General features: G+C 45.6%; 1 protein-coding gene across 1 annotated transcript in view; it reads right to left on the bottom strand.

The window, feature by feature from the left end:
• The window catches only part of LOC129834933 (proprotein convertase subtilisin/kexin type 6-like), a 45,007-nt gene extending 19,870 nt beyond the window's left edge, over positions 1-25,137 (bottom strand). Inside the window, exons 1-5 of the mRNA XM_055900302.1 lie at positions 24,576-25,137; positions 21,596-21,700; positions 17,650-17,775; positions 16,003-16,146; positions 15,046-15,286 (exon numbers count right to left, since the gene is read on the bottom strand). Coding sequence (XP_055756277.1) covers positions 15,046-15,286; positions 16,003-16,146; positions 17,650-17,775; positions 21,596-21,700; positions 24,576-24,812 — 853 coding nt within the window. The 5' untranslated portion in view covers positions 24,813-25,137. The remainder of the gene's footprint in view (positions 1-15,045; positions 15,287-16,002; positions 16,147-17,649; positions 17,776-21,595; positions 21,701-24,575) is intronic.
• Positions 25,138-25,836: the final 699 nt, after the last annotated feature.

The raw sequence follows: 25,836 nt of genomic DNA, 5'->3' as shown, positions 1-25,836 counted from the left end.
CGTGAACTTCTCATGTGACCGGAAGTGTTCCAAAACCACGTGAACTTCTCATGTGACCGGAGGTGAAGTGTTCCAAAACCACGTGAACTTCTCATGTGACCGGATGTGGTCCAAAACCATGTGAACTTCTCATGTGACCGGAAGTGTTCCAAAACCACGTGAACTTCTCATGTGACCGGAAGTGTTCCAAAACCACGTCAACTTCTCATGTGACCGGAAGTGTTCCAAAACCACGTGAACTTCTCATGTGACCGGATGTGTTCCAAAACCATGTGAACTTCTCATGTGACCGGATGTGAAGTGTTCCAAAACCACGTGAACTTCTCATGTGACCGGATGTGAAGTGTTCCAAAACCACGTGAACTTCTCATGTGACCGGATGTGAAGTGTTCCAAAACCACGTGAACTTCTCATGTGACCGGATGTGAACTGTTCCAAAACCACGTGAACTTCTCATGTGACCGGAAGTGAAGTGTTCCAAAACCCCGTGAACTTCTCATGTGACCGGATGTGAAGTGTTCCAAAACCATGTGAACTTCTCATGTGACCGGATGTGAAGTGTTCCAAAACCACGTGAACTTCTCATGTGACCGGATGTGAAGTGTTCCAAAACCACGTGAACTTCTCATGTGACCGGATGTGAAGTGTTCCAAAAACACGTTTTCATGTGATCACGTGATCTTATGTGAAGTTGATGTGATAACATGTGACAACATGTAAAGCTACATGTGATAACATGAAACTACACATGTGAAAACATGTGATCACATGTGAAGTGTTCCAAAAACACACAAGATTTTCCATGGGAAATTTCACATGAAATATATAGTTTTTTTTCTGTAAGGGAAACTCTGTCCTAAAAAGACATACGGCAGTATTGAACCAATAGTTCTTTGTGATATTTTGTGTGTGTGTGTGTGTGTGTGTGTGTGTGTGTGTGTGTGCGTGCGCGCGTGCGTGTGTGTGTTTTTTGTTTGTGTGTGTGTGTGTTGGTGGGTTGGTTCTTACAGTGCCTTGCACAAGTATTCATCCCCCTTGGTGTTTTTCCTATTTTGTTGCATTACAACCTGTATTTTAAATTGATTTTTATTTGGATTTCATGTAGTCCAACTGGTGAAGTGAAATGGAAAAAAAATACTTGTTTCAGTAAAGTTAAAAAAAATTACAAACGGAAAGGTGGTGCGTGCATATGTATTCACCTCCTTCGCTATGAAGCCCCTAAATAAGATCTGGTGCAACCAATTACCTTCAGAAGTCACATAATTAGTTAAATAAAGTCCACCTGTGTGCAATCTAAGTGTCACATGATCTGTCTCAGTATATATACACCTGTTCAGAAAGGCCCCAGAGTCTGCAACACAACAGAGCAAGCAGCACCATGAAGACCAAGGAGCTCTCCAAACAGGTCAGGGACAAAGTTGTGGAAAAGTACAGATCAGGGTTGGGTTATAGAAAAATATCTGAAACTTCCCACGGAGCACCATTAAATCCATTATTAAAAAATGGAAAGAATATGGCACCACAACAAACCTGCCAAGAGAGGGCCGCCCACCAAAACTCACGGACCAGGCAAGGAGGGCATTAATCAGAGAGGCAACAAAGAGAACAAAGATAGGCCTGAAGGAGCTGCAAAGCTCCACAGCAGAGACTGGAGTATCTGTCCATAGGACCACTTTAAGCAGTACAATCCACAGAGCTGGGCTTTACGGAAGAGTGGCCAGAAAAAAGCCATTGCTTAAAGAAAAAAAAGACGCTAACACGTTTGGTATTCGCCAAAAGGAATGTGGGAGACTCCCCAAACATATGGAAGAAGGTACTCTGGTCAGATGAGACTAAAATTGAGCTTTTTGGCCATCAAGCAAAACGTTATGTCTGGCGCAAACCCAACACCTCTCATCACCCCGAGAACACCATCTCCACAGTGAAGCATGGTGGTGGCAGCATCATGCTGTGGGAGGTTTTTCATCAACAGGGACTGGGAAACTGGTCAGAATTAAAGGAATGATGGATGGCGCTAAATACAGGGAAATTCTTGAGGGAAACCTGTTTCAGTCTTTCAGAGATTGAGACTGGGACGGAGGTTCAACTTCCAGCAGGACAATGACCCTAAGTATACTGCTAAAGCAACACTCGAGTAGTTTAAGGGGAAACATTTAAATGTCTTGGCCTAGTCAAAGCACAAACCTCAATCCAATTGAGAATATGGGGTATGACTTAAAGATTGCGGAACCCATCCAACTTGAAGGAGCTGGAGCAGTTTTGCCTTGAAGAATGCGCAAAAATCGCAGTGGCAAGATGTGCCAAGCTTATAGAGACATATCCCAAGAGACTTGTATCTGTAATTGCTGCAAAAGGTGGCTCTACAAAGTATTGACTTTGGGGGGGGGGGGGGGTGAATAGTTATGCACGCTCAAGTTTTCTGTTTTTTTGTCTTATTTCTTGTTTGTTTCACAAGAAAAATATTTAGCATCTTCAAAGTGGTAGGCATGTTGTGTAAATCAAATTATACAACCCCCCCAAAAAATCTATTTTAATTCCAGGTTGTAAGGCAACTAAATAGGAAAAATGCCAAGGGGGTGAATACTTTCATAAGCCACTGTCTATCCTTGTGGGGACTTTTGTGGACTTTTGGTCCCCACAAGGATAGACAGTGGCTTGTGAAAGTATTCAGGATAGTAAAACAAGGAAAATTCTCCCCGTGGGGACATTTCCCAAGTCCCCATGAGAACAAAGGCTATTTTAAGCTTAGGTTTTAGGTTTAGGGTTAGGTATACAATTAGGGTTAGGGTCAGAATTAGGGTAAAGGTAATGGGTTAGGGTTAGGGTTAGGGGTTAGGGAAAAAGGATTTTGAATGGAAATACATTTTAGGTCCCCACAAAGATAGAAGAACATAATGTGTGTGTGCGTGTGTGTGCGCATGTTTGTGTGTGTGTGTGTGTGTGTGTGTGGTAAACTCAAACAGAGACCCTGTTCAGACAGCTAGGTTAAAAAGCAATAGCAATAAGCTATGAAGTCAACGGGTGGAATCCGCTTTGACAACATTTACTCTGGCCGTCCGCCAGCATTGCCGCCAGTTACACACACACACACACACACACACACACACACACACACACACACACACACACACACACACACACACACACACACACACACACACACACACACACACACACACACACACACACAAACAGTGTTACTGTGGTAAATCTATAATTACTTTATTGAATCCATTACTATATTAGACACAGGCCTCCATCAAGGATTCCAACTCTGTGTGTGTGTGTGTGTGTGTGTGTGTGTGTGTGTGTGTGTGTGTGTGTGTGTGTGTGTGTGTGTGTGTGTGTGTGTGTGTGTGTGTGTGTGTGTGTGTGTGTGTGTGTGTGGGAGGGAGGGAGGGAGGGAGGGAGGGAGGGAGGGAGGGAGGGAGGGAGGGAGGGAGGGAGGGAGGGAGGGAGGGAGTGAGTGAGTGAGTGAGTGAGTGAGTGAGTGAGTGAGTGAGTGAGTGAGTGAGTGAGTGAGTGAGTGAGTGAGTGAGTGAGTGAGTGAGTGAGTGAGTGAGTGAGTGAGTGAGTGAGCGAGCGAGCGAGCGAGCGAGCGAGCGAGCGAGCGAGCGAGCGAGCGAGCGAGCGAGCGTGCGTGCGTGCGTCACGATTCGGTTTCTATGGTGCTTGAAAAAAACTAAGAGGCTCCTGATGTGTCTCACAAGGATACAACCAGGAATTGCAGAAGTTTTTTAAAGCGAGGGATACGCATGCATTCCTCTAACGATGGTTGCCATGCCAGAGTTCTAGTTCTGTATTTGGCAGGAGAGGAAGATAAAGGAAATGTGTGCTGGATCTAGAAATTACTATTTGACAAGAGCATCTTTCTTTACAGTTGTGGAGGATTATTATTTTCTTGAATAGGCTCTCGTCGCCCATATCTCACAATCCATCGGATACACACATCTGTGTGTCAAGTGTCTTTCCCATTATAGAAATTGACATTTCTGTGTTGTTGTGCCTTGGGGAGGGTTGGTGATGAAAGGGGAACAAGGGGGGGGGGGGGGGGGTGTTATGGTGTTTGTATTGGTTTGTTATGCCCTCTCCTGTTGTTCCCTTGGGGGGTGGGGGGATACAGACCTGATGAGGGCTGCATTCACAAGAGAAACTTCACCGTAGAGAGGATAGAGAGCGAGAGAGAGAGAGAGACCGAGCGAGCGAGGGAGAGTAAGAGAGAGAGAAAAGAGAGGGCGAACAAGAGCGAAGAGAGAGAAAGAAAAGAGAGGGAGAGAGAGAGAAGGAGAGAGAAGATAGAGAGAGCGAGAGAGAAAGAGAGCAAGAGAGACGATAGAAGAGAGAGCGAGAGATAGAGAGAGTACAAAAACACTAACTTGAAGCAGATGAGGGGAATCAGAAAGGAGGGATTAATGAAAAGGGAGAAGGCCCACAGAGGGCAAACCAACAGTTCTACTGAGTAAGATGGATGAGTTGTTGGAGAAATAAAATGTAGTTTAGCCTAACTGTAAAAGCTAAAAGGGTTTTAGCCATCACAATATTGCATGGCAGGCTAGCCCATGCATCAATAACTGGTTTGTGTAAATTATCTAATCTAGAGCCCATCTAGAACCTAGAACCTTAGAAGCTAGAACCCAGTAACGTCTACTCATTCTTCACATTATCCAAGCATACCATTCACTGCACTACAGTACTGTAAAGGCTACTGGTACCATTCACTAAAGTACTGTAAAGGCTACTGGTACCATTCACTAAAGTACTGTAAAGGCTACTGGTACCATTCACTACACTATAGAACTGTAAAGGCTACTGGTACCATTCACTACACAATAGCACTGTAAAGGCAACTGGTACCATTTACTACACTACAGTACTGTAAAGACTACTGGTACCATTCACTACACTATGGTACTGTATCTGCTACTGGTACCATTCACTACACTATAGTACTGTATCTGCTACTGGTACCATTCACTACACTATAGTACTGTAAAGGCTACTGGTACCATTCCAGACATCTGCAGACGAGAGAGAGGGGGAAAGGGTTATAAAGAGAAGACATAGAGAGAGAAATATGTTTAAAAAGAGACCAATGGGGTGAGAGAAGAAAGAGAGAGGGAGATAGAGAGATGGATGAATGGAAAAAGAGAGAGGGAGAAAGACAAAGAGTGAGCGAGAAAGACACAAATGCCTGCGCTTTCAGCACAGCTGCAGAGAAGACAAAAAAGTAGGAGGGGATGTGAGATTCTGTCGTTTGATTAAAAACCCTCGACATTTGACATCACAGAAACCGTGCCGGGATTAATGCCTTGTGAACGCATGAATGTCCACAGCTTAGCGCTGCAAGCTAGAGAAACACTCTTATTACACATCTCACACACACACACTTTTTACACAGAGCAGGACAAGTCAAGGTTAATCTGGTGCACACATGCAGAATAATTCTGTCTGAGAGGAGTGGGGAGGAGAGGAGAGAAGAGGATAGGAGAGGAGAGTAGGAGAGGAGAGGAGGGTAGAGAATAGGAGAGGAGAGGAGGGTAGATAAGAGGAGAGGATAGGAGGGGAGAGAAGAGGAGAGGATAGGAGGGGAGAGAAGAGGAGAGGATAGGAGGGGAGAGAAGAGAAGAGGATAGGAGGGGAGAGAAGAGGATAGGAGAGGAGAGGAGGGTAGAGAAGAGGAAAGGATAGGGTAGAGAAGAGGAGAGGATAGGAGGGGAGAGAAGAGGAGAGGATAGGAGGGGAGAGAAGAGGATAGGAGAGGAGAGGAGGGTAGAGACGAGGGGAGGATAGGAGGGGAGAGAAGAGGAGAGGATAGGAGGGTAGAGAAGAGGAGAGGATAGGAGGGGAGAGAAGAGGAGAGGATAGGAGGGGAGAGAAGAGGATAGGATAGGAGGGGAGAGAAGAGGAGAGGATAGGAGGGGAGAGAAGAGGAGAGGAGAGGAGGGTAGAGAAGAGGAGAGGATAGGAGGGGAGAGAAGAGGAGAGGATAGGAGGGGAGAGAAGAGGAGAGGATAGGAGGGGAGAGAAGAGGATAGGATAGGAGGGGAGAGAAGAGGAGAGGATAGGAGGGGAGAGAAGAGGATAGGAGAGGAGAGGAGGGTAGAGAAGAGGAAAGGATACTCTACCTCCAATGCGTGCGTTGTATGCAATTCCCACAATGCAGTGGGAGTTATTAGCCACAGCTGCAACCTCACCGGCACACCGCGTCCCATGTCTGGAGAGAAAAAGAGGAGAGGGGGAGGGAGAGGAGAGAAGGAGAGGAGAGAGGGAGAGGAGAGATGGAGCAAGAAAAGGATGGTTTTTCATCAGTATGGCTAGTATTAGCCCAGGAGAACTACATGATGGAATGCTGTCGTGCAGAAACTCATACCAATGTAAATGAATGTTATCTTATGGTAGTGCTGGCACATGTACCTTATCTAAAATGGCTCCAATCAAATAAATCATATTTATAAAGCAGTTGTCACAAAGTGCTTTTACAGTAACCGTGCCTAGACCCCAAATAACAATCAAAAGCAGAAGCACAGGGAAAAATTCCCTAGGAAGAAACTTTACTACACTCTTAGAAAAAAAGGTGCTATCTAAAACCTAAAAGGGTTCTTTGGCTGTCCCCATAAGAGAACCCTTTGAAGAACACTTTTTGGTTCCAGGTAGAGCCCTTTTGGGTTTCATGTAAAACCCTTTCCACAGAGGGTTCTACATGGAACCCAAAAGGGTTCTCCAATGGGAACATCCACCCTTTTGGAACTCTGTTTTCTAATAGTGTACCAGGAACCAGGCTCAGAAGGGTCCGTCCTCTTCTAGGCTGTCCAGGGTAATACCGTCACTAAACAGAAGGACTAGTAAAGGACTGAAAAGAGTTGAAGGTCCATACTAAGCATTTCATCTCCCACTCTTCATTTACATATCACACAAATAGAAGGGATCAGTCCACCTCTGGAATGAAGTAAAGGTTATCCTCTCTTCACAGGCTCAGCAGGTGGTGGAGGAGTGAATATTCAACACCTGACACTCTTCATCATTCCCTTCGTCTCTCTCTCTCTCTCTCCTTCCCTGTGCTCTTTATCACAGCATGTTAACACACCTGATAGGAGCCTACAGCCCCAAGGGACTGACGGCTACTGGATAATGACTGTTTCACCAGCGAGTGACATGAAAAACATTACAAAAATAACCTCTTACTTCACCTCTTCACAAAAACAAATCAGACTCACCAAATAAATGTTTTAAAGAGAAATTATATGAGAAAATACTGAGATGAAAAAAAGATTGAGAAGAGAAAAGATGAGATGAGAAAATGTTGTGAAGTTTTAAGTAAGGAAGTGACAAAGACGTTATCGTACTGAATACAGAGATCTACTGAAACTGTAAAGGGTGAATTTCAGCCTTCGACTGAGATGTGGAATTAGTGAGAGCGTGATGGAGAGAAACAGATAAAGAGAGGAGAATTACAAGGAGTGTTGTTCCAGTCCTTTCTCCCGAGAAAGCGAGAACTGAGGTGAGTACGTGGACCAGTACGCTGTTCACTCCCCTGCCTTGCAGCTGGTCGCCTTGTTTGAAAATGAATGTGTGGCCAAACATGGTGGAATACAAAACATGGTGTCACATCGCCTCCTGTTAGGCCACGCAGTAATGAGTTTAAGAGGAGAGAGCGCCTGTATACCAATGCACACACACACACAAACACACACACACACGCACGCACACACTAATCTCACCCCAGTCCAGGTGCATCCAGTGAACTCATCTCACCAAGGCTGGGTGACAGAGAAACCACATGAATGGCTTTCTCTTTAATAGTTTTTCCCCCTCTCCCCCTGATCCCAATTACGTGTCCCTCTACAGCCAGGGGTGAATACACTACACAGAGAGAGAGAGATGGAGGAGAAAATGAATAAAGACATTTTGGGTTTGTTTGCTTGTCAACAAGACTCCAGATTAATTTGATTGCTTGGTGAAGTTTGTGTTGTGACAGAAATGCCTTGAGTGCAGCAATAAGAAACACGATGATAGCAACTGAATACACAACAGGATATGATGAGTGACTAGTCTGTCTGGTCTGGAGTCAGTTTCTAACCATAGATGAGACATTTGTGTAACTGAATAAGCATAAATCTCAAACTGAATACGTATAATAGAAAAAAGTATGTCAAAAAGCAAGTCAAACTATTTCATAGCAAGTTGCTCAAATCGTCACCAATGGAATGTTGGACATTCCAGTGGGACACGTATGATAAAAACAACACGAGGTTCAATTGTCACGTTCCTGACCTGTTTTCCTTTGTTTTGTATTCATTTTAGTTGGTCAGGGCGTGAGTTGGGTGGGTTTGTCTATGTTTGTATTTCTATGTGGGGTTTTGTGTTCGGCCTGGTATGATTCTCAATTAGAGACAGGTGTGTATTGTTTGTCTCTAATTGAGAGTCATACAAAGGCAGCCAGGGTTTCACTGGTGTTTTGTGGGTGTTTGTTTCCTGTGTTAGTGTTTGGGCCACACAGGACTGTTTGAGGTTAGTCACGTTTGTTGTTTTGTATTTTGTAGTGTTTTCTTGTGTTTTTACATTAAACATGTACAATTACCAATCCGCATCTTGGTCCGATCCATGCTCCTCCTCGTCTGAGGAGGAGAACAACATTGACTGCCTTAACAGAAACACCCACCACAACAGGACCAAGCGGATTGGAGCCGGAGGAAAGGAACTAAAGCAATGGAGAGAAGAGGAATGGAGTTGGGAACAAATATTCAATGGAGAAGGACCCTGGGCTAAGGTTGGTGTGAATCGCCGCTCTCGGGAGGAGAAGGAGGCAGCCACAGCCCAGGAGCGCTGGTATGAGGAGGCAGCACGTATGAGAGGCTGGAAGCCCGAGAGGCTCACCCAAAAATTTCTTGGGGGGGGGCTAAAGGGGAGTGTGGCGAAGCCAGGTAGGATACCTGAGCCAACTCCCCGGGCTTGCCGTGGAGTGAGAGGGCGTCGTACTGGTCAGACACCGTGTTATGCGGTAAAGCGCACGGTGTCCCCAGTACGCGTGCTTAGCCCAGTGCGGGCTATTCCACCTTGCCGCACTGGGAGGGCGAGGTTGGGCATCGAGCCGGATGCCATGAAGCCGGCCCAACGTATCTGGCCTCCAGTACGTCTCCTCGGGCCGGCGTACATGGCACCAGCCTTACAGGTGGTGTCCCCGGTTCGCCTGCATAGCCCAGTGCGGGCTATTCCACCTCGCCGCACTGGCAGGGCTACGGGGTCCATTCAACCTGGTAAGGTTGGGGAGGCTCGGTGCTCAAGAGCACGTGTCCTCCTTCACGGTCCGGTATATCCGGCGCCACCTTCCCACCCCAGCTCAGTACCACCAGTGCCTACACCACGCACCAGGCTTCCAGTGCATCTCCAGAGCCCTGTTCCTCTTCCACGTACTCTCCCTATGGTGCGTGTCTCCAGCCCGGTGCCTCCAGTTCCGGCACCACGCACCAAGCCTCCTGTGCGTCTCCAGAGCCCTGGACGCACTGTTCCTTCTCCCCGCACTCGCCCTGAGGTGCGTGCCCTCAGCCCGGTACCTCCAGTTCCGGTACCACGCACCAGGCCTAGAGTGCGCCACGAGAGTCCAGTGTGCCCTGTTCCTGTTCCCCGCACTCGCCCTGAGGTGCGTGCCCTCAGCCCGGTACCTCCAGTTCCGGTACCACGCACCAGGCCTATAGTGCGTCTCAGCCGGCCAGAGTCTGCCGTCTGCCCAGCGGTGCCTGAACGGCCCGTCTGCCCAGCTCCGTCTGAGCCATCTGTCTGCCCAGCGCCGTCTGAGCCATCTGTCTGCCCAGCGCCGTCTGAGCCATCTGTCTGCCCAGCGCCGTCTGAGCCATCTGTCTGCCCAGCGCCGTCTGAGCCATCTGTCTGCCCAGCGCCGTCTGAGCCATCTGTCTGCCCAGCGCCGTCTGAGCCATCTGTCTGCCCAGCGCCGTCTGAGCCATCTGTCTGCCCAGCGCCGTCTGAGCCATCTGTCTGCCCAGCGCCGTCTGAGCCATCTGTCTGCCCAGCGCCGTCTGAGCCATCTGTCTGCCCAGCGCCGTCTGAGCCATCTGTCTGCCCAGCGCCATCTGAGTCATCCGTCTGCCACGAGCCATTAGAGCCGCCCGTCTGTCCCGAGCCAGTAGAGCCGTCCGTCAGTCAGGAGCCGCTAGAGCCGTCCGTCAGTCAGGAGCCGCCAGAGACGCCCGCCAGTCAGGAGCTGCCAGAGACGCCCGCCAGTCAGGAGCTGCCAGAGACGCCCGCCAGTCAGGAGCTGCCAGAGACGCCCGCCAGTCAGGAGCTGCCAGAGACGCCCGCCAGTCAGGAGCTGCCAGAGACGCCCGCCAGTCAGGAGCTGCCAGAAACGTCCGACAGTCCGGAGCTGCCCTACAGTCCGGAGCTGCCCTACAGTCCGGAGCTGCCACTCAGCCCGGACCTGCCGGAGTCCCTCAGCCAGGACCTGCCGGAGTCCCTCAGCCAGGACCGGCCGCCCCTTATCCCGGTGCTGGTCCTTATCCCGGTGCTGCCCCTTATTCCGGTGCTGCCCCTTGTCCCGGTGCTGCCCCTTATCCCGGTGCTGCCCCTTATCCCGGTGCTGCCCCTTGTCCCGGTGCTGCCCCTTGTCCCGGTGCTGCCCCTTGTCCCGGTGCTGCCCCTTGTCCCGGTGCTGCCCCTTGTCCCGGTGCTGCCCCTTGTCCCGGTGCTGCCCCTTGTCCCGGTGTTGCCCCTTGTCCCGGTGCTGCCCCTTGTCCCGGTGCTGCCCCTTATCCCGGTGCTGCCCCTTATCCCGGTGCTGCCCCTTCATTTAGGTGGGGTTAGTGGGAGGGTGGTCATTGGGAGGGGGATAAAGAAGCGGGGATTGATTATGGTGGGGTGGGGACCTCGTCCACCGCCAGAGCCGCCACCGTGGACAGACGCCCACCCAGACCCTCCCCTAGACTTTGTGCTGGTGCGCCCGGAGTTCGCACCTTAAGGGGGGGGTTCTGTCACGTTCCTGACCTGTTTTCCTTTGTTTTGTATTCATTTTAGTTGGTCAGGGCGTGAGTTGGGTGGGTTTGTCTATGTTTGTATTTCTATGTGGGGTTTTGTGTTCGGCCTGGTATGATTCTCAATTAGAGACAGGTGTGTATTGTTTGTCTCTAATTGAGAGTCATACAAAGGCAGCCAGGGTTTCACTGGTGTTTTGTGGGTGTTTGTTTCCTGTGTTAGTGTTTGGGCCACACAGGACTGTTTGAGGTTAGTCACGTTTGTTGTTTTGTATTTTGTAGTGTTTTCTTGTGTTTTTACATTAAACATGTACAATTACCAATCCGCATCTTGGTCCGATCCATGCTCCTCCTCGTCTGAGGAGGAGAACAACATTGACTGCCTTAACATCAATGACAAATAAAAGAGTGGTGCACTGCGGCTGGGGGACACATTTCAAAGCCGTCACATTTTCCTGTCACATTTCAAAGTTGTCTTTGTGTCCTCTTTATATTCATTAGCCAGCCTGTAGACCTCAGACAGAGAGAGAGAGCGAGAGAGAGAGAGAGAGAGAGAGAGAGAGACCCTACAAGGCAGCATATGAACACCCAGCCACATCCACCAGAGATGAAAGTCAAAGTGTTTCATTAAAGTACCATATTAATAATGATGTACATTAAAACAGTGCATGAGTCATTTAGGTTACATCAGAAGCCTGGTGTGGGGAGGTGTGGCATGGACCCTCCTGTCAACAGCCCAAGGGATGATGGAGAGATGGAGGGATGGAGCAAAAGAGGGATAAAGGTACATAGTAAAGGTACATTGGGATAGATGGAAGGAAGGAGGACAAAAATCAGTTAACCACCTAACTGAGGAACTCAATTTAACCTTGCGCAATACCCTAGATGCAGTTGCACCCATAAAAACTAAAAACATTTGTCATAAGAAACTAGCTCCCTGGTATACAGAAAATACCCGAGCTCTGAAGCAAGCTTCCAGAAAATTGGAACGGAAATGGCGCCACACCAAACTGGAAGTCTTCCGACTAGCTTGGAAAGACAGTACCGTGCAGTATCGAAGAGCCCTCACTGCTGCTCGATCATCCTGTTTTTCCAACTTAATTGAGGAAAATAAGAACAATCCGAAATGTCTTTTTGATACTGTCGCAAAGCTAACTAAAAAGCAGCATTCCCCAAGAGAGGATGGCTTTCACTTCAGCAGTAATAAATTCATGAACTTCTTTGAGGAAAAGATCATGACCATTAGAAAGCAAATTACGGACTCCTCTTTGAATCTGCGTATTCCTCCAGGGCTTAGCTGTCCTGGATCTGCACAGCTCTGCCAGGGCCTGGGATCGGGAGAGACACTTAAGTGTTTTAGTACTATATCTCTTGACACAATGATGAAAATAATCATGGCCTCTAAACCTTCAAGCTGCATACTGGATCCTATTCCTACTAAACTGCTGAAAGAGCTGCTTCCTGTGCTTGGCCCTCCTATGTTGAACATAATAAACGGCACTCTATCCACCGGATGTGTACCAAACTCACTAAAAGTGGCAGTAATAAAGCCTCTCTTGAAAAAGCCAAACCTTGACCCAGATAATATAAAAAACTATCGGCCTATACCGAATCTTCCATTCCTCTCAAAAATTTTAGAAAAACCTGTTGCACAGCAACTCACTGCCTTCCTGAAGACAAACAATGTATACGAAATGCTTCAGTCTGGTTTTAGACCCCATCATAACACTGAGACTGCACTTGTGAAGGTGGTAAATGACCTTTTAATGGCGTCAGACCGAGGCTCTGCATCTGTCCTCGTGCTCCTAGACCTTAGTGCTGCTTTTGATACCATCGATCACCACATTCTTTTGGAGAGATTGGAAACCCAAATTGGTCTACACGGACAAGTTCTGGCCTGGTTTAGATCTTATCTATCGGAAAGATATCAGTTCGTCTCTGTGAATGTTTTGTCCTCTGACAAATCAACTGTAAATTTCTGTGCTCCTCAAGGTTCTGTTTTGGGACCACTATTGTTTTCACTATATATTTTACCTCTTGGGGATGTCATTCGAAAACATAATGATAACTTTCACTGCTTTGCGGATGACTCACAGCTGTACATTTCAATGAAACATGGTGAAGCCCCAAAATTGCCCTCGCTAGAAGCCTGTGTTTCAGACATAAGGAAGTGGATGGCTGCAAACTTTCTACTTTTAAACTCGGACAAAACAGAGATGCTTGTTCTTGGTCCCAAGAAACAAAGAGATCTTCTGTTGAATCTAACAATTAATCTTGATGGTTGTAAAGTTGTCTCAGCGTTACTCTGGACCCTGATCTCTCTTTTGACGAACATATCAAGACTGTTTCAAGGACAGCTTTTTTCCATCTACGTAATATTGCAAAAATCTGAAACTTTCTGTCAAAAAATTATGCAGAAAAATTAATCCATGCTTTTGTTACCTCTAGGTTAGACTACTGCAATGCTCTACTTTCCGGCTAGCCGGATAAAGCACTAAATAAACTTCAGTTAGTGCTAAATAAGGCTGCTAGAATCCTGACTAGAAACCAAAAATTTGATCATATTACTCCAGTGCTGGCCTCCCTATACTGGCTTCCTGTTAAGGCAAGGGCTGATTTCAAGGTTTTACTGCTAACCTACAAAGCATTACTTGGGCTTGCTCCTACCTATCTTTCCGAGTTGGTCCTGCCGTACATACCTACACGTACGCTACGGTCACAAGACGCAGGCCTCCTTACTGTCCCTAGAATTTCTAAGCAAACAGCTGGAGGCAGGGCTTTCTCCTAAAGAGCTCCATTGTTATGGAATGGTCTGCCTACCCATGTGAGAGACGCAGACACAGCCTCAACCTTTAAGTCTTTACTGAAGACTTATCTCTTCAGTGGGTCATATGATTGAGTGTAGTCTGGCCCAGGAGTGTGAAGGTGAACGGAAAGGCTCTGGAGCAACGAACCGCCCTTGCTGTCTCTGCCTGGCTGGTTCTCCTCTCTCCACTGGGATTCTCTGCCTCTAACCCTATTACAGGGGCTGAGTCACTGGCTTACTAGTGCTCTTCCATGCCGTCCCTAGGAAGGGTGCGTCACTTGAGTGGGTTGAGTCACTGACGTGATCTTCCTGTCAGGGTTGGCGCCCCCCCTTGGGTTGTGCCGTGGTGGAGATCTTTGTGGGCTATACTCGGCCTTGTCTCAGGATGGTAAGTTGGTGGTTGAAGATATCCCTCTAGTGGTGTGGGGGCTGTGCTTTGACAAAGTGCATGGGGTTATATCCTTCCTGTTTGGCCCTGTCCAGGGGTATCATCGGATGGGGCCACAGTGTCTCCTGACCCCTCCTGTCTCAGCCTCCAGTATTTATGCTGCAGTAGTTTATGTGTCGGGGGGCTAGGGTCAGTCTGTTATATCTGGAGTACTTCTCCTTCTCCGGTGTCCTGTGTGAATTTAAGTATGCTCTCTCTAATTCTCTCTTTCTCTCTTTCTTTCTCTCTCTCTCGGAGGACCTGAGCCCTAGGACCATGCATCAGGACTACCTGGCATGATGACTCCTTGCTGTCCCCAGTCCACCTGGCCGTGCTGCTGCTCCAGTTTCAACTGTTCTGCCTGCGGCTATGGAACCCTGACCTGTTCACCTGCTGTTTTCAACTTTCTAGAGACCGCAGGAGCGGTAGAGATACTCTTAATGATCGGCTATGAAAAGCCAACTGACATTTACTCCTGAGGTGCTGACTTGCTGCACCCTCGACAACTACTGTGATTATTATTATTTGACCATGCTGGTCATTTATGAACATTTGAACATCTTGGCCATGTTCTGTTATAATCTCCACCCGGCACAGCCAGAAGAGGACTGGCCACCCCTCATAGCCTGGCTCCTCTCTAGGTTTCTTCCTAGGTTTTGGCCTTTCTAGGGAGTTTTTCCTAGCCACCGTGCTTCTACACCTGCATTTCTTGCTGTTTGGGGTTTTAGGCTGGGTTTCTGTACAGCACTTTGAGATATCAGCTGATGTAAGAAGGGCTATATAAATACATTTGATTTGATTTGATTTGACTGAGGGATGTTTGCTCTCACTTGTTCTCGTTGCTAGAATCATAACGAGGAGTTGGATCATGGTCGTTCCCGTTGACATCATAACTTGCCAGCTGGTCCTGGAGAGAGAGAGAGAGAGAGAGAGAGACAGAGATAGAGGGACAGAGACAGAGAACGAGATAGAGAAAGAAGAGAGACAGAGACAGAGACAGAGGGACAGAGACAGAGACAGAGAAAGCGATAGAGAGAAGAGAGAGAACACGAAGAGAGCATCAGAGAGAGACTGATAGAAGGAGAAAACAAAGCACGTCTTGCTCACTAAAGGACATAAAACAGAAAAGGAAATATATTGCCATGGTTTTTCCGCATTTCAGTCATATCTCATCTCGTGCACTATTAAAGAACCAGTGACAGATTGGAACCAACACCGGCCATAATTTAGAGACGTAATCCAATGTGTCAGGCACAGAAATGAAATTTGTCCGACAAAGGTGGTGTGCTGTTATGGCCTCAACAAATACTAGCAGTGTAGGTGTCTGGTTTTTGTGGACGTACCCTTTCACACAATCGTGCCAAACCAAACTCTTCTGGCCTGGGTATTTTCTTTTCACATTATTCTTTCCAGCAACTAAGGTGGTGGTGGTGGACGTTTTGTTATTATCTGTGTTATATTCTGTTCAATTCTTTATTAATATCCATTAGGGATGGGCACTGATATCAGTTGTAATTTTTCATTTGACAGCGATATCATTTTGGAATTTATAAACACTTTACTTTACTGTAGCCCTTTCAAAACATGAACATCAATCACCATTCAGTTCCCACTGGGCAAAACATAACCCAAAACATAACCCAAAACACAACCCAAAACACAACCCAAACAAAATGTAAATGCATCCAATGAGTTTTCAGAGTCACAAGCTTGATGTAGTCATTGTGTGCTAGGAATATGGAAACATAACTTTTGACTATGTGAAGAGACCCCAATAGTATACTTACATAGTTCTGTGCCAGGTCAGGGTGGTTCCTCTCGATGCCGTCGTCCAGGATGGTGACCACCACGTTCTTGCCCGTGTAGCCTCTCTGCCACGCTGCCAGAATGTTCATCTCTGACCGACAGCGATTGTTCTTGTCCGTACAGTGCTGAGGAAGAGAACCACAGAGGACACATACAATGTTAATAGGAAACAGAGGAGTGGTCAGACTGGGGTCCTATGTTAATCAGTACGTATATCTGTCATGTCAACCGATGTGTCACTGACAACCTAAAAATGAAAAATAAGTTATCTTTATTCAACAGCAATGGCTTGGTTGTCCTTGAGTTTGTCATTTTTTCATCTTTGCATCCCACTTCCTAATTTGAATGTGAGGACATTGAAGAGCAATTTTTGTTCCCCTCAGATGAGTGAAACTGTCTGGAAGGATACTAGGGTCATGTTAAATAGGTACAAAAGGTTTTAAAACAGAATTAATCTGGGAGGTACTACCAGATATTGTCCAATAGGAACACTGATTTTCATTTTCTGAAGGTGTGCCTTCTGAAGTCACCCAGCATTAGGGCGATGTGAGACAAACGTGACCCTGAGTATAAATTCTCCATCCATTATCGTCTCTCTATATGTTATATCACCCAATCCCCTCCAACAGATCTGGGTTCACATCATGTGTTTTCTTTCAAATACTTTAGCAGCGCTTGATTTAGCTTGTCTGGCACAATGGAACAGAAAAGGCCTAAAAGTGTAAACCCTGCCCATCTGGCATTCCAGGCTTAATCTATCAAATGCTCAAAGTATTTGAGAGAACCAGGTCTGGATCCAAACCCAGTTTTACAACCCAGCACCTCCCCTACATTTACCCAGCCCACGTTTCTTAAAAAGCATTAGGATTCTGCCCCTTGACTTCTATTTTTAGTATGCATGTTAAACACTCGCCCCAACAGACTCTGGCATGAGATATAGGATAAAGAGATATACAACGTAAGCTCTGTGAGAGAGAAACCATTATAGGCCATCTGTCTGTTTAAAAATGTCTTCTCCCACAGAATGCCAAAGCGGAGGCCCATCCCCAGCATAGACAACGGTTACATTCATGCCATGTAGTGCACATTCAGGTAGTGAATAATTTTACCCACATCCATCGCCTCTATAGCATCTAATCCATCCTAACCCCAGATTTACCCTGAGCCCTGAGAAGTTTGGACACTTCTCCCAAGTTGACAACAGAACTGCAGGCTCTGGACAATTTCACACTTGAGTTCCTACCCAAAGCTCTTATCGTCAACCTGGTTTAATTACTAAAAGACGACCGGACCATAGCCGCAGAGATGCATTAGCTCAAGGCAGTTTGTATTAGACTTGTGTGGTGACAAAAACATGTTCAGGGAATAGTGGTGCACCTTAAACAGGGGGATCGATGCTGTCAAGGGGAAGTGAGGGCACTCGTTTGGGCCCGTCCAAAATGGCTCTCTATTCCCTAGATAATGCACTACTTTGACCAGGGACGATTAAAGTTTTCTATTGCGTGCCCTAATGAATATGACCCTGATTTTCATTTCAGCTAATTATTTATTATTTTATTCAATTATTTCAAGTACTACTACATATATGACTCCAGTGAGGATAGATGGTAGACATGTAGTGTACTTACAATATACCACATGTTGGACCATTTGGGGTCGTTGAAGTGGACGAAGTTGGGGTCAGGGCTTCTGGTGTCCCTTTGGATGTATCTCTTTACTCTCTGCTTCACCAGCTGCTGTTGGACCCAGTCAACCTAGAAAGACATCACACACACACGCGTGCACACATGCACACCCACACAGTAGAGACCACAGGGACATTGTGGCTTGCTTAAGCGACTCCCAAGGACGGATATGGGAATGGAAATCACTGGTGAAGTTTTACACACATTAACAAACAAACACGTTTGTCGATTTCCAAATTGGAATGAATGACAATGTATCTGTCCCAAATGGCACCCTGTTCGCTATGTAGTGCATTACTTTTTACCAAGGCACATAGGGCTCTGGTCAAACGTATTGCACTACATAGGGAATAGGGGGCATTTGGGAGCCATCCTATCTATTCTTAATCCATGTGATCAACACATTCAAATGCAAATTCACAAAGCACCTTGCATACGTACACACTCCGTTTACGTGCAGTGCAGTCCCAAATCAAAGACGTGTTTTAATTGCATGTGGTGTCTGCATGCTCCGATTCAGTGCATGCCTTCATAGCAGTCTCAAACCATTGCATATTAGGAGTTAATTGTACACAATGGGCCCGTTTCCCAGACACAGATTAAGCCTGGCCATAGACTTAAACGCATGCTCAATGGAGAATATCAATTGAAATAGCTTTAAAGTCCAGGACTAGGTTTAATCTGTATCCGGGAAACGTGTCCTATTTTATTAACTACTGTATATAGCCTAGTAAGTCTGACCAGTGGTTGTGGAGGAAGGCCGAGAAACCATATAGATGCCGGGTTTAGATTCCTCTTCTTGATAAGTTATGTTGTGACAGCGGTTGGTGGTTGGTGGTGAAATCACACAGGCTGGGGGGGGGGGGGGGGGGGGGGGGGGGGCAGCAAATCAGAGGCCTGACAGAGGTAAAATTGGTTTCTAGGCATCAGCACCAACCTTTCGTTTAAACACACAGGGCTTAGAGCGTGATATGATCAGGATGAGCTCTGTTGAGGAGCTTCAGACTTTGGGCTTTGGCTTTTATTACTCTTGAGATCCTGCCTGTCTGAGTGAGATAATCTCAGGGAGAAGGCCAGAGGAGAGGCTCCCCAAACAGCTGTACTTTTATTCTTAAAGCTGCCTGTAGGCTAGAAGTGGAGGGTGGAAGGAGGCCTCCAGTAATACCTGATGGGCCTGATGTGATACGGGTGATGGGTACATGTATCTATGTATCTATCCAAGTGTATCTGTCTTGAGGTTCTGATAGGATTTTGATTGGATTGCCTTCTCTTGGTCCCTGATAGTGTGTGTGTGTGTGTGTGTGTGTGTGTGTGTGTGTGTGTGTGTGTGTGTGTGTGTGTGTGTGTGTGTGTGTGTGTGTGTGTGTGTGTGTGTGTGTGTGTGTGTGTGTGTGTGTGTGTGTGTGTGTGTGTGTGTGTGTGCGCGTGCGTGCGTGCGTGCGTGCGTGCGTGTGTCAGTCTCTCTGCTTATGTTTCATCCAGACAGAGTAAATGACGAGATCTGGGCATGCAGAGAGAGAGACACTTGAGTGGAAAAATGGTCTGTCAACTATCACTATGTTAGGTATGTTAAAGACCCAGCTCTGTGTGCGGCTGCGTCTGTAAAACAGCTGGGCTGAAGTGGTCGGAAGAACAGAGGTACAACACTTTCTGGCGACAAAAAGGATTTGAACCCCTAACCATTACCGTATCCATAACACTAGCTCAACCCTTGTGCCTAATCTTAGAAGATGGGATCTGCATTAAGGGAAACAGCGCCGTCCTCCCCAGCACTTTTGTTATTAGTTTTGTTTGGTGGACTAAACAGAGGTGAGGTGTGTTGAGCAGAGTAGTCAACACTAAAAACACCAGTACATATTGTGCTGTTCTACTGCCCCTGAATGATGGTACTTCTTTGTTGTTGTGCTTCTACACCTGCATTGCTTGCTGTTTGGGGTTTTAGGCTGGGTTTCTGTACAGCACTTTGAGATATCAGCTGATGTACGAAGGGCTTTATAAATACATTTGATTTGATTTGTAACACGCAAAACCGATGTGGCACTTTCACCATTAAGGATTCCAACTTTAAAGGGAAATTTCACTTCAAATATAAAGTTTTGCTCTTTACCATTAAATATTTCATCTGTCTGCCACATTTCTAACCCAGAGATATAAGTCAAAATCTGTAGCAGAGCACAAGAGCTGATGATGTCACAGGCTTGCATTCCCCAGTAGGCTCCTGCTACAGAAGCAAATATCAACAGCTGTCTCAGTGAATCAACTACAGCCAAGCTAAGTGGAAAATCATGTACATTTGAATTTCGAGGGAACTATCCCTAAGCTCATGTACTTGCTCATCTTTTGTGACTAACGTTATACTGTTGTGACTATGTATTTGCCAGTGGATGCTGGTGGGAGTAGCTATAGGAGGACGACATTGTAATGGCAGGAAGCGAATAATTGGAACGGAGTCAAACATGTGGTTTCCATATGTTTGATGTGTGTGATACCGTTGCAGTGATTCCTCCTATAGCTCCTCCCACCAGCCTCCTCTGGTACTTGCTCATCTGTTGCTCCCGGGTTGCTGTTGGTGATAACAGACCTGGCCGTGACCCCGCTCTCCGAAGGTGTCTCAGGGGGAGTTAGGATATGCAGAAAACATATTTCCAATTCACACATGCTTAATAATAGACTTGTACATGTGTGAAATAGGAGAAATATACGCAACCACCAAACTATTATTACAACCAATCATCCTTTCTAGCATTCACCTTAGAAGTGAATCATAACTGTTCACTTAGTAATGTATTGATGTCAAAGGGAGACTATGGGCTCTATTTTAACAAACCTAACACAATGGTAAATCCATCTTTGCTAAATAGGTTAACTTGAACCCATTTGTCGTCCACATTGTTCTAAGTAATTGCATGGCTTCAATAGAATTCACACTGATATAGGGACTAGGTCTACAGTACATTACATTATGGCTGAGCATGGACATGCAAAACATTGTCAATAAGCAAGATTAAATTCATTATTGATAAGGCCTAAAAAGAGAATGAAACAACAAAACGAAACAACAACTTTAAAAAAAAGGCTATGTCACACTTACAGGCACCATCATTTCTTCCCTTGGGCATATAATATTAAAACAACGCAGACTATGGAGGGTTTTACACACATCCACAACGTGACCTGCGTGCTAAAATAATGTGGGCCTGTCTACAATGCAGAGATAAAAAGGGAATGTCAGCTCACTGTTTTACTCCTCTCAAACTTTACATTTTAATAAAGCTTTGGTGATTAAGATTTATTTCCAAGCGGTCTCGGGAGCCAAACCCTTTATCGACAGTCTTGACTACTTTGCGATTGATTCGGGCAGAAAAAAGCCTTCATTGAGAGGAGGCTATGCTTGGTTTTTAAACAAATGAAACAAAATGGGAAAAAAATGGTTTTTTAAATGTTTCTAAATAGGAAGTATTCAGACTCCAAAAGCACATCAGGCTACTCTTGTTCCATGTTCATATGGGCAGTGTGCGTCACGGCTGGATAGGCTGCATTTCTGCTGTCAAAAGTCATGTCATAACCATCTGCGTTACTGCTGAAACCAGTCTTAAATATCCCTACCAGCACTGCCTGAAATTAACACTTTGGATCATGTTTTTAAGGACACGCCTCAAATATTTCCAACCCCTCCCATCTGAGCGTAAGTGTGCTGATGTTTGACAGGTAAGTTGGCAAACCTGGTGTTAGGGCTCTAAAATGCAAATGCTCCGGTTTTCACATGACGAAATTGCAAACTAAAATGCGTTTGACACTAGCGCCGCCTTAATGCCAGCCGAAAATAGACCACTATGTGAAAATTCTAGGTTAGGATTCACCCTGAGTAACTACCAAGCAGATGTCTCACCTTTGGGTCCATCTGGATGAAGGAGTGAGCGCCCCTAGTGGAGAAAGCTGCTCTGCGCACCACTCTGCTGTGGTGGAAATGGTAATGGTCCTCCAGACTCCCGATCTGCACAGCAACAACATGAAAACAAACAGTAGGGTTGTAGCGAGAAGAAGAAGAAGAAGAAGAAGAAGAAGAAGAAGAAGAAGAAGAAGAAGAAGAAGAAGAAGAAGAAGAAGAAGAAGAAGAAGAAATACACTACAATCTTTACAGTATACATAAAAATGATGGTTCTAGGCAGCAGACAGGGTAATGCCAGGTTAAATCTGCATTCTACAGTACAGTGAGATATAAAGTATGCAGTGAGCAAGAACAAATATAATTGTATTGTATGTTACTGTTTGTACATCAATGCAAATCGATATACGGTACATGATATTGGTTATCTAAGGATTATGGTACCTAAAACCAAACAACCTACATTGTTTTGAGAAAGAACATGTTTGCCCCGGTATCCAACAATGGGAAGTTTGTGAACACATACAGATGTAGGACATTAATGTGAGCCAGTTTGCTACAGCAGGAAATGAATCATGCAGCAACAGGACATGTTAATTATTAAATGGATTATAATTCATGGACATTTTTGTAGGGGGTTGATACAAATTTTGTAAGGGAAAATCGAGTCTGAATTTTCAAAGTGGAAATTACAAACTCAGAAGCCTTTTTAAACCTCAAATAAACAAGGTTTTTTTCTCCTGCAACATGGTGATCAAATTAAGATCCTACATTTGTACAGAAGGACTTTTTCTGCAAATGTTGCTTACTCAGAGGAAAATAACTATTTCAAATCCAAAGCACGTGAAGTAATAAATAGGATTTCTTTTCTCTTGTGACTTTGCACCAAAAATGCAGGCAGGATTCCCAGAGTGCACATGTGCACTTCTGGCACTGAGCCGCATTATTATCTGAACCAGGACTTCTTTAACACTCTCTCTCTCTCTCGCTCAACCTTTCGCTACCTCCCTTCACCTCTTTCCCTCTGTCTTGTTCTCACTCATTTGCCATTTCACCCTCTTTCTCTCTCTGTCTCTTGCTCTATATGTCTCCCCCCTCATTTCAACTCTCTCTTTCCCTCTTTCTCTCTCTGTATCTTGCTCTATATGTCTCCCCCTCATTTCAACTCTCTCTTTCCCTCTTTCTCTCTGTCTCTTGCTCTATATGTCTCCCCCCCTCATTTCAACTCTCTCTTTCCCTCTTTCTCGCTCTGTCTCTTGCTCTATATGTCTTCCCCCCTCATTTCAACTCTCTCTTTCCCTCTTTCTCTCTCTGTCTCTTGCTCTATATGTCTCCCCCCTCATTTCAACTCTCTCTTTCCCTCTTTCTCTCTCTGTCTCTTGCTCTATATGTCTCCCCCCCTCATTTCAACTCTCTCTTTCCCTCTTTCTCTCTGTCTCTTGCTCTATATGTCACCCCCACTCATTTCAACTCTCTCTTTCCCTCTTTCTCGCTCTGTCTCTTGCTCTATATGTCTTCCCCCCTCATTTCAACTCTCTCTTTCCCTCTTTCTCTCTCTGTCTCTTGCTCTATATGTCTCCCCCCTCATTTCAACTCTCTCTTTCCCTCTTTCTCTCTCTGTCTCTTGCTCTATATGTCTCCCCCACTCATTTCAACTCTCTCTTTCCCTCTTTCTCTCACTCTGTTCTTCTCACTCCATTTCTCCCCTCTTTCTCCCCCTCTGCCTTTCCCTCTGCCTTTCCCTCTGCATCTCCATCCAAGTCTGTCAGTTCTTAGGAATTTGGAATGATTGCCTAGATAGCAAGCTGAGTGTACACAGTCGCTGCAGATATAAAATGTCACAACATAAAAGGTCAAAGGTCCATTGAATAAACTTCAATTTCAGATATCACACTTCTCTGAATCATGCAAACACTGTGTCAATCCTTATACCCTGAATAAATGTCTCATACTGTTAGGCTACAGTAGTTATGTGGGCTACGTCCGTACTCCTAAATGACGCGTTATCCTCAGATTCATGTCAATAATCTATAGAATATCTACTGCTTTCTTTTCATTGTAAGAAACCCAGCTCCCCCATCCACAAGCATGTCCTCTTCACAGTCTGCATGAATTCTGCAAGGCTATCTATCACCTGTCAGTAAATTCAAATGAAGATCCGTTAGGAAGTTCCATAGGGGTGAATCCCAATGGGAGACAGACTAAAATGTCAAGACCACATGATCATTTATTGCAGTTTATAGCATGTGGTCAACTTCAATAAGAAGGCTGCAACAGAAGCCATGCTGTGGGACACTCCTCTTTAAAATGATCTGGATAATCAATGCATTACCCCCTCGGTAGGATTGTAAAGGCCTATTATGGCTAAAACAAGAGCAGAACAAATCCACTATTATAATTAAGTAAACCCATTCCAGTCATATATAACATCCTTAAAGTGAAAACAGCAATGGTGTACCAAGTTGGAATGTAGTCCTTTTCCAATTTGGGAAATGAAAATGACCCAATATTACGGAATTTGGGAACTTTCTTTTTTGGCACAGGGCCATTTCCAGTGTTGATCATCGTGCACAAGCCTACTGTAGTCTACAACACATTGTATAATTACAGCGTCATGTTTAGTCTCGTTGTATATGGACAGTGCAACGTGACCATTGCCTATAAGTCAACTGCCCGAAAAGAAGGTACTTCAGTGACGCTGGTGCGTTTGTGTTGCCAACTGAAAACCGCTGTGTAACTCTGAAAGCTGTACATTTGGCGCCGGGGTTCAGGTGCTTGCCAGACACGGATAATAATCGCACACGTCACTTTTCTTTGATTCCTCTATGAATGTCTCTGCATTATGATCGACAAATCGCCAGACTACTGTATCAAAGTTCAGCAGCTGAACTCGACAAAACATTACACTATTGATCCGCAAAGCAGAAAGAGGGAATCACAACAGGGCAGGCGGCACAATATAAAAACACGGTAATGGTCTTACCTGTCCATAATTATTATAACCATATTTAACAGCTAGTTTATCCGCTTCTTCTTGTCCCCCTGCAATACGCACTGCCCAGTGATTTGTATAAACGTTCCGAGGGGCCAGCGACTGACAGATTTCTAAAGTTGATAATATCAAAATAAAAAATAAACACATTTTGGTGTCCGAAACTTGTCCTACAACATCAGCTCTAGAATACGGGATAAAACACATATCTAAAAATATAACACGCATGGACGCTCAAATTAGTCAATCGTCAATCCAACTCCATCAGAAAAAGCACGCTGTTTGTCATAAATCCATCATGTCCGAGCGAAATTTACAGCCGGGTTGACTGATATTTCATTCCTTAAAAAGTTGAAAATATGAACCTCAGGCGCCAACCCTTATCCCGCGCTAGCGCTCCTCTATATGTACGCACAAGCACCAATAGCGAATGCCATTCATGCGCAGCCTATAGCAGCGGAACACACTGGTAAAGAGCCCGTCTGTGCGAACATCAAAGCCTCACTCATAGGGGATCGGTAGTAGCCCACGCCTCTCCAACCAGCGCTATAATAGGAGCACGTCGCTCAGAAGAGTCAATGCGCTACTGAACAATGGCATAATTCCTCTGCCTTTGGCTGCTGCAACAATATGCAAATGAATTATTCAATAAACGACCCCAAAGTCCAATGATCTTAGAGAAATAAAGAAAATATTGATACACTTGCCATCTGACTGTCAAGTAGGCCCTGTCTCTTGAAAACAGTTATGTTGATAAAAGACATTGGAGAGTGAAGAATGAATAACGGTTGAATAATGCAACATCTTGTCTATTTGTCAAGACTGCTGCTCTGCCATAGGCATACTGTATGGAAACAGACACTAGGAACTGCAATCAATCATTGTGATTGTGTGTCTCTACACAGAATGACAAACACACACACACGTTTTACCACACATACACACACACACACACACACACACACACGCGCACACACACACACACACACACACACACACACACACACACACACACACACACACACACACACACACACACACACACACACACACACACACACACACACACACACACACACACACACACACACACACACACACACATAGTGTACTATGTAGAGATTAGTAATGCTCCATGTCGGGAATAAAGGGCCATTTGAGACACATCCTATATAGATAACAGTGGTGGCATTGTCCCCTTTTCTAATTTAAAACAACGTTTGGGATTAGAGCATATCAAACACCCACAGTT

Source organism: Salvelinus fontinalis, chromosome 35 (assembly GCF_029448725.1).
Source record: "Salvelinus fontinalis isolate EN_2023a chromosome 35, ASM2944872v1, whole genome shotgun sequence".
Taxonomy (NCBI): domain Eukaryota; kingdom Metazoa; phylum Chordata; class Actinopteri; order Salmoniformes; family Salmonidae; genus Salvelinus; species Salvelinus fontinalis.
The sequence above is the reverse complement of the archived record's forward strand: the minus strand, read 5'-3'. Positions and strand labels throughout refer to the sequence as shown.